Source organism: Vigna radiata, chromosome 5, assembly GCF_000741045.1.
Source record: "Vigna radiata var. radiata cultivar VC1973A chromosome 5, Vradiata_ver6, whole genome shotgun sequence".
Classification (NCBI taxonomy): domain Eukaryota; kingdom Viridiplantae; phylum Streptophyta; class Magnoliopsida; order Fabales; family Fabaceae; genus Vigna; species Vigna radiata.
In genome coordinates, this window is record NC_028355.1 from 956368 (window position 1) to 966605 (window position 10238).

The window sequence follows — 10238 nt, forward strand, 5'->3', positions numbered from 1 at the left end:
AAAACCGTCCCTATTTCCAGAGATTTTTTGCAAACCGTCGGAATTAACCGAAATTATGCTGAACCGTCCCTATTTCCAGGGATTTTGAAAAAACCGTCAGAATTAACCGGGGTTATGCTGAACCGCCTCTATTTCCAGGGGTTTTGGGAAAATCACCGGAAATAACCGGGGTTTCCCTAAAAACCGCCGGAAATGTATTGATGACCATGTATTCTTTAACATTGAGGATGAACATACCACTCACTGCTCAATCTGGTTTTTGCATAACACCTTTTGTAAAGCCTGTTTTGTTATTTGTTACAATGCTTAATTGGGTTTAAATCTTAAATGTAAAACTGTTGAGCTCATGCATGTAAAAGTGTTTAAATCTTTAATGTTTGATTATCTTGTCACTCATGAAATTGTTTGCTAATTTTCAGAATCGGTAGTTTGCTGAACAAGAACATAATCCAAGAACCAACATTTGATAGGATAATTGTTGTCTACAGGTAGTGTTGAATTGTATCTCTGATCTCTATTATGCTAAATTGAAAAATGAAATTATTTGATTGCAAAATGAAATACCTAAAAGACTATTCTGAAAAATCTCATATAAGTGTATTGTGTGAAAAACAAGGAATTTGAGTTATGTTCTGAGGGTTTTGGTACATACAAATAATGCTTGGATAGAATCAAACAAGATGTAAACAATCCATGAGTAGTTGTATTCTACTTAATTCTAAGTTGTAAAATGATTCATCAGGCCAGCTAGCACCAAATCAAAACAAGAAAGAGGGGAATATATGTGAAGCATTTCAAAAACATTCCAATGGCTGATATGGAAATAGTTCTTGTGAGTTACCTCATTTGTGAATCATCTCATCAACATCCAATGGTTGTGTTATTATCAATTACCTATTCCCCCAAGGTGCATAAGTGATTTTGGTATGTCATATATTAAGTTAGTTACCAATAATAAGTAATAAATTTTGAAAATTTCCTACTCAATCCTCTTATAAACGAAAATAGTTTTGAAAAGTAAACAAATCATTTACTAAGATGCATAGAAAATACAGAACAAAGTTCAAATCAAAAGAAGAAACAAGTTGAATTTAAAAGCAACAAGCACATGGCAATGTTTGTGTTAAATAAACTCATAAGAAAACAACTGAGGCAGAAATCATAGAGTTCTTTTATAGTTTTTAGTTTCTAGTTTTGTTTGATAGAAAACTATATTTTTAATGAACTGGTTTTCCTCCTTGATGGAAAGCTAAGTAGAATGACCAAATTAATGTTCCTCTTTTTTTTATTGAACTTCATCAAAATAAAAAAAAAACAAATATATTCGATTTAGTGAACTGTCTTTTCTCATTAGTATATTTCCTTAATCGATATCAAAGTCAACCTGAATATAATTTTCTTGTTTTCAATGAACTTTTTCAATTCCTTTTTAGGTTTATTTTCTTGTTTGAGTGTTTTGAAATTACATATCATTTTATATTTGAAGCATTATATCCTTCATTGATATGATTTGATGGTATTGATAGAAATTAGATAGCAAAATTGTTATACATTTGATAAGTATACCGAAATTACAATATAGATAGTGATAAGTTAATTACAGTCATTTTTTTAATATATATAACACTTGCTGTGATAATATTTATATTATATTTATATTAGTAATTGATATATTTTTTATTTAAACAATAAATAAATGTATTTTTATCTTTATATAAAAGATATTTCTAAAACTAAAATATTAAAAAAAATCAAATAAAAATATTAAACAAATATTCTCAACAATGGTAATATTATACTTACAAAAAATTTATTTAATAATGCTTCTCACGCTTAACTTTATTACAAACATTTTTTATTGGTCATAATTAATTATATACAATAATTTTCATATATATTTTTATGATTGCTAATTGTTAATAATAGAAAATTTTCTTGCTGTATCTATTTTCTTAAGTTCTATTTCTCAAAAACCTAATAACATTAATTGTTAAATATTGTTTAATCTATGTATGTTTATTCTGTTTTCATTGTAGAGTTCTAAAAGAGAATCTCAGACATTTTTCTCAATACAAATAATTGTTGGTCCAACTCTTTAATCTAAAAACATAGCCAATCAAAGGTTACCAAAAATATATAATAAGTCCAAGTTCCTAAGTCATCTCCTTTAACTTTAAACCGACTCAACCATTAATTCTCACATTCTTAATTAACTTTTGTTGTTTCTTATAAATAATTTAGCCAGATCACCAAAAGAATTATATATTAACTTGTAAAATAAAATGTCATAATTAAGAATTTTTTATGTGAGACTTGTCTAATTAACCTTAACAAGTAATCATTATATATCTAAGTTAGCATGCAAAAGCAATTGATTTTGATGATTAGTGGTGAAATTAATGCGTAAGTATTACATAAAAACTTGATGCGACAGAGAATAAGGTTTGAAGGAGACAATAACGCAGACATGGTAAAAGGTATGGCATTCGAATATAACAATATTCCTGTAGCTTTAAGGTACCTGAAGAGAGAGACCGAACAATGTGGATAATCTATGAGAAGGATATTCCATCCACCATGTTTTCCCATCATAGAGTTTTCAGTTTGTCTTACAAATAATTATCATTTTGACTTAGCACAACAATCCGAATTTCTGATATATCTTCTGACAAAATGTCAAACAACTGGACCCACCCACAGATTATTACCACAAGATCCTACAAATCTCTTTAATGCTTCTTTTGAAACTTAATTAAAACTTTTTTTTTTTAATTACCGATCTCATAATGATTTTAACTTAATTAACCAATGTTTTCAAAGATGAATTTTGAATATATAATAAAAAGAAATTTTTATTTTATACATGACGAAGAAAAAGATAGAACACTAGGTATAGGGTAGGTTTATTCTCTGCTTCAGTTATGAGGTTATCATAGATGCATTCTACGGAGGCTTGAACATATATGGTATACCATGAACATAACCTTTAAAAGAGATGAACAGAAGAAGACAATATCCAAAAAGCAATGAAGAAGCAAGTGGAGCATAGCAGCATCTATATCTATATATATAAGCAACAACAAGAAGAAGCAATAAGGTGGTAGATATTATGCACTAATATCTGACTATCTTTAAACTGGGGTAATGATATAATGAGATAGGCCCCCATATATAATGTAATTGGTTACAGGTGAGATAGACATATCTCTCTTTACCAAATCCTGAAGCGATGATTCAATTGGAAGCTTAAACGTGCGCTCCTTGTCATTCATGGCGATCAGAAAACAGAAGATGTCGGTTGTTCGAATTTTTCAATACAATGACCAAGATTTTGGGACCGAATAGGTCACCACGTTCAGTACAACTACATATTCAAAAACCATGAGGGATGTGACACTTGGATTCGTTATTATTCCTTCCTAACAACCACTCCATCATAAATGTTAACATCACATTGCCCTAGGAAGGTATAAAATCCCATCTTAATATCTCATATTACAGATTAAAAGTTGCCAGAGATGTAAACTCTCGACAAGATTATTTTTCTGTGGGGTTCATAACAGTTCAGGATGGTTCCCTCTGCATTTGGTGCAACTACATCGCACATGCATGGTTCCATTTAAGTGTGACAATCAGTAATAACACTAATTACTCTCTAATATTACACACACTAGTTAACACTACATTGCACACAGAAAATATCAGTTGAAAGTGATGAAAATAAGTAAGAACTTTAGCATTATTTGTTCTTTGATTTCAACAGCTAAACTTAGCTATTTCCATACGCAGATACTGTGTTCTGGAATTCACTGTATATATGGTCTGCTTATGGAGATGTATTTATTAGAAAAAGTTATATACAGATCTATGAATTTAGACAGAATAATTCTGTATGCCCTCTGATTTATTCTAATTTATATAAATATCATCACAACTTGGCTCTCCTTTATATGATAGCAGACTGATTAACTGTTCCCACTTGCTGTCAACCCATCTTAGGGTTTTTCCTTTATCTTTATTTTTGTATAACTCAAGACATGATTAACCAAAATGATAACAATTTTACTAGAGAAACAATTCATTCAAAGAAGAAATAAAAAAAAAAAAAAAGATCTTCTTATAATATATTTACCAATAAAAATTACAGACAGGATCAATGAGTTTCGGCTGAATAATTTTTTGCCTTTTTGATTACTTTATTACAATTTATAAATATAACCACAGCTTGTTCTTTTTATGATAGCAGCTAACTGTTTCATTTTTCTATTTTTATTAACACCAGCTAACTGTTTCTTACTTGTCACATTACCCCATGTTACGGCTTTTCTTATGTTTTTTTCTTTCTTTCTTTACAAAAACTCAACTCATAATTAGCAAAAAGGACCATCTATAATGTACTAGAGAAAAAGTTTATTAAAGAAGAATTAAAAAACGGTTTTTTCATTAATATATTTATATAGAATGAACGAATTCAGGCAGAATAATAACTTTAGCCCCTCTGATTATGGTCCCGATTTATAAATATCATAACAACTGTGTGATACCAGAATACAGCTAACTGTTGGTACTAATACTAGCTAATTGTTCTTACTTCTTGTTACATTACCTCGTGTTTTTTTCTTTTTCTGGTTAAACTCGAAACACAATAGTAAAAGGTAGTATTTATACATACAAATATAGTTAATGAAGGTGAGATGATTTATAAGGATTTTCAATTACATACGTTAGACAATGCACTGTGAAACTAAGAAAAGCACTATATGAATTGGGTGGTTAGGTGTGAGTTAAAGTGAAGTAGCAATGTAGATGGTAATGATGTGATAGATCTAAGAAGAAGATACAGAGTGTGAACCTGATAAGTTTTATTTTCCATAAAAGATCCTTGTAGGTAGTAGCTAGGAGGGGGGGTGAAACAAGCTATAGAACTCATAATTAAAGGGAATTGGTTCAGAAAACGGAGACAGGAATAGTTGAAAGGGTGCAGAGATTATTGTTTGTAATTGGTTGAAGTCAGAATGTTTGACGAGGTAAGAAGAACTTTTTGGGTGGCAATGGAAAAACATTGAATTACAGAGAGAAGTTTGAGTGATGGTAAGTATGAAAGAGAGATAGTTAATGGTCTAATAAAGAAGCTGATGGAGTTTGAAAGGTAGGAAGTACTTTAATCCCACGCCTAATTTGAAGAGAATGAATTTGTCACGGTTCAACAATGTGGTCATAAAGAGTAAGAATAATGCATGCTTGACTAGCCATGCAGCTTAAAATAAGCACGACATGCTTCGGTTATACTTATGTATCAAAAGCTCGACCACTCCACTAGTCACCGCCCACGTTCTATAATAATGCCTTCATTGGTGTAAAACCACCTGTCCCTGTCGTAGATTCAATCCTAAGGAATATGTGTGTACGTGTAGGATGTGCATGGAACAAGTTAAAGGGAAAAAAACATGTACACAAATACGTACCATGTAGTCGCTGGCAGCGTAAATGGTGGTCGCTAATGGTGTACAATACGAATTACTAGGTGGGTGTAGTAACTTTTGTGGACAAGGTGCGTGCTGAAATGGTAAAGACGTTTCAGCAGTTCTGAGATTTTGGATCTATGTCAAAAATATCTTGCTGCCAACATGTGATAAAAGGCAATTTTTTGCTTACGATACAATCTAATTTCATTACAGTCAGTTTTCTGATGTGAACCCAAGGCCCCAAAACCCTAATGCTGTTAGCTTCAGAGGCCCTACTCCTCATAGCTTACTGATATGACCTTATACTAACAAATTCTGCAAACCCCATTCTCCCAAAGTCTTCTCTTCTCTCAATATATATATATATATATATATATATATATATATACACACACACAAACAAGAGTGTAAACAATCATTTGAGGTCTTAATTATACATAGCAGTCTAATTAATTAGGTCAAGTTAGAGTGACAAATAAGATGTATTTTCATGTGTGAATATATTGATCAGAAATCATATCTACAGTTGAACAGACAACCTGGGACACTGTAATTATGCTAATCTATGTATTTCGTACCGAAAAGTGTGAAAAAAAAAAGAGAAACAAGACTGGACTTTTTCTTGATCGATTTATCTTTTCACGTTTATCATTTCTCGGAGTACAAAAACACGTCCTGCGACATTATTCTATATATAAAAAAATCCTTTTGGATGAAGAGACAAATGGGAGGAAAAATAATAATAGATGTGATGTGAGACATAAAAAGAAAAGGACCGGGGAAAAGAGAAAGGTGTAAAGTGAGTATAAATTTAGGTTATGAAGTGGAAAGTGAGTATAAATTTAGGTTATGAACAGATCACTACATGCATAGAGAGAGAAAAGAAGTTCAGGGTATATACTTAATATTTTTAACTTTTTTTATATATAAAAAGAATTTAATAAATCTAATTGTTGAATTATATCATATTTTCTTAGTGACAATATTATACTAAATTTTAATCAATATTAGGCATGAGTGAAATTGGAGTTGACTATCTTAAATACCAGTGAACTTGATTTAATTTCAAAACATGAAGTTATTGATATTCAAGAGTTTTTTCATTGATAAGTAGTGCTATAGAAGAAGTTAACATGGACTAAATGAGCACTTTTACTGTTTATAAATCTGATTTAAATTAATAAACAGCAATAAGACAGAACATTAAGAAAATGAAACACTTATCACTTTCTTAACATCTGTGCATGAGAAATGAAAAGGAATGAGAGAGGGAGTAGATGTGAAGAAAGCCAGATGAGTTATTTCCCAAAATCATATAATGGATTGTATCAGCATCGAAACACGTCAACTGTGACCTCAGTAGAGCTATAATAGCAGTAGTCTGACTCACATGCACAATAAATAGCTTCTTTTTAAACGTGGAGATGAAATTTCTGGTAATACAACATATATGCATTTCTTATGGGGTAGAGAAGGTGTCTATGCTTCTACATATATGGGAAATGACAAAATAGGAGCAGTAAAGAAAGAAGGTTTCTGGTATCACTTGATTAATGCATATACCGCACGGTTTAAATAAGCTCTTTATGCTTTTTTACTCTTCTATACGCAGTATATTCTACAGGATATATATATATCACTTTATATTGAACTCTTATACTCTTAACTATAAAAAGTTATAGTTTAAATATAGATAAAACTCAACACGAGGTTTTGATTTTGAGTTAAGGTGACATAATCTCAATATAGCCGATTCCACACCAGTATATATATATATATATATATATATATATATATATATATATGATGGCAAAGATGGTTGGAATTTATATGTGAAAATGGTCATCATGAAATTTCATAAATTTTTAAATTCTCTAATATTACTTACCTTACCACATAATAAAAACACAAGATGTTGTAAAAGTAGATATAATATAGGATCCATCTTTATGCAGAGTTTTTCTTGCTTGTTTGTTTCTCAATCTGCAAAAACAGTACATTAAAATTTCACTTTAGTTTCCCTTTGATTTTGACTATCCAATGTGGAAGTCACTGGCAAGATTATAAGATTTTTAGGACCTTCTTTTAAAGTATAAACTTCTGAGGTAACATCTTAAAATTTCTGTACAGAGATGTATACTTGAAGGGTGTTGGCTTCTGGAATTATTTTCTATTCTACTGATGATGATGATAATCATCAATAATGTAATATTGCTTTTTAAATTCTAAAGAATCCACCATGCTACATACCCCACCATCTCCAACCCTTATATAAAGGTTTCTCAGCTTACTCCTCATTCTCACACCCAAGTTTCTTGTTCCCTCACTTCTCTCCCTCTTGTCCCCTTCACTTTGTACTTGGATGAGTGTTTTCTTTGAGGAGAAAAAAGGCACCCGATATTTCATTAATACTGTTCCTCTTTATCATATACTACTGTCTCACACCACACAGAAACAAGAAAGAGAAAAAACCAAATGTCTAAGATGGTTGCGGAGGAGAAACCCCAAAAGACATACCCGACAACTGCTGAGGTACGAACGAGGCCTCACATATATGATTTCAGAAGCTTTCACTCTCTTCCATGATTTTCACTCCTTCACTTGTTCACCACTTACACTGTATAAACTGTAGTGTTTTTCTGTCAGCATATCATAAAGCTTTAATTACAGTGCAATTAAGCATAGCTATAGAATGGCATTAATTTCCTTGTGTTATGTTTGGTATAGGTAGTGGATGAGTTGAAGAGAATGGGGGACATAGGAGTTCCAATAGCAGCAATGAGCCTTGTGGGATACATAAAAAACATGGTGTTGGTTGTGTGCATGGGAAGGTTGGGAAGCCTTGAGTTAGCTGGTGGTGCTTTGGCCATAGGCTTCACCAACATAACTGGTTTCTCTGTCCTCTCAGGTTTAGCCATGGGAATGGAACCTCTTTGCACGCAAGCCTTTGGTTCAAGAAACTTGTGTTTGGTCTCTCTAACTTTACAAAGGACAATTTTCATGTTACTGGCAGCTTCACTGCCCATTTGTTTCCTGTGGCTGAAGCTCGAGCCTCTGATGCTATGGCTTCAGCAGAACCCTGAGATAACCAAAGTCGCAAGCATCTATTGCCGGTTCTCCATCCCAGACCTCATTGCCAACAGCTTCCTTCACCCAATTCGAATCTATTTACGTAGCAAAGGGACAACATGGCCTCTACTGTGGTGCACTTTGCTGTCCATTCTCATACACATCCCTGTCGTGACTTTTTTTACCTTCAAACTCCACCTTGGTGTACCCGGGATTGCTATGTCAGCTTTTGTTGCCAACTTCAACACCCTTTTCTTCCTCCTATCATACATGCTCTACATGCGCGTCTCAAAGGGGTCACTTTCCATGCCTTTATTAATATCTCGTCCCTTGTCATCACGACAACAAGACCAAAATTTAACCAGTCTTATCAGTTCCACAACAACAGCAGCAACAATAACAACAACAACAACCTCGTTAGGCAAAGAGTGGGGCACACTTATAAGGTTTTCAATTCAGAGTTGCTTAGGAGTGTGCTTGGAATGGTGGTGGTACGAGTTCATGACAATTCTAGCAGGCTACCTTTACAATCCGCGTGTAGCCTTAGCCACCGCTGGCATAGTAATTCAAACCACATCTCTTATGTACACTTTACCAACAGCACTGAGTGCTTCAGTGTCAACAAGAGTGGGGAATGAACTCGGGGCGGGTCAACCCGAGAGGGCAAGGTTGTCAACAATTGTGGCAATAGGAATGGCTCTTGCAAGTTCAATATTGGGTTTGTTATGGACCACATTAGGGAGAGAGAGATGGGGGAGGGTTTTCACCAGTGATAGTGAGGTGTTGGAACTTACCATGAGTGTTTTACCCATAATTGGGATTTGTGAGTTAGCAAACTGTCCTCAAACCACAAGCTGTGGAATCCTTAGGGGAAGTGCTAGGCCTGGTGTTGGGGCAGGGATAAATTTCTATTCATTTTACTTGGTGGGGGCACCAGTGGCTATAGTGATGGCATTTTTTTGGAGACTAGGGTTGGTGGGTCTTTGCTATGGGCTGTTGGCAGCACAGATAGCATGTGTGGTCTCTATTCTAGTTGTGGTATACAACACAGATTGGGAAAGGGAGTCCTTGAAGGCAAAAAGCTTGGTGGGAAAGACTTCATGTGACACAACGGAACATGGAGACCAAACACTAGTCAAATGTGAAGAAGGTCTTGTCTTTCTCAATGAGAAGAACAGATCCCTAAAGTGATGCTTCTTGCTACACCCAATTGCATGAGGGGAATATACAAGCCAGAATCATGACACTAGTGGAAGGACCAAATGTTAAGAATCTTGACTACACTATTACTTCTTTTTATTGTGATTATGCTTTTGTATATGTTTTTGCATAACCAATATATTTTCTTCTACTTTTTCCCCCCTTGCCAACTTATACTTGGTGACGTTCCTGCAAATTGTAATACCAGGGTTATCTCATTACTGATCACATATTCATGTAATTTCAATTCTTCTTTCCATGCTATCTGTATCAGTAAACATAATCATCAAGTTATATTCTAAGCACAAGTTACCAGCGAACAAACTTTTATAATTCAAAATGCTCTGATATTTTGACACAGATTAATCCTCTATTCCGTAATATGATCCATGTGAAACCACAAGAGAAATTAATGGAATCAGCTTTCACAACCAATTATATATATATATATATATGCTAAAACTGAATATGCTAAAATTTAAGATACTGTACGTAATTGGTGAA

General features: G+C 33.2%; 1 protein-coding gene across 1 annotated transcript; it reads left to right on the forward strand.

Moving 5' to 3' along the window:
• The first annotated feature begins 7646 nt into the window (after positions 1-7646).
• On the forward strand, positions 7647-9989 carry LOC106760036 (protein DETOXIFICATION 55). The gene is made up of 2 exons (XM_022780192.1): positions 7647-7997; positions 8193-9989. The coding sequence occupies exons 1-2, from the start codon at positions 7941-7943 to the stop codon at positions 9723-9725; spliced, it is 1590 nt and encodes a 529-aa protein (XP_022635913.1). The 5' UTR covers positions 7647-7940; the 3' UTR covers positions 9726-9989.
• The last annotated feature ends 249 nt before the right edge of the window (positions 9990-10238 follow it).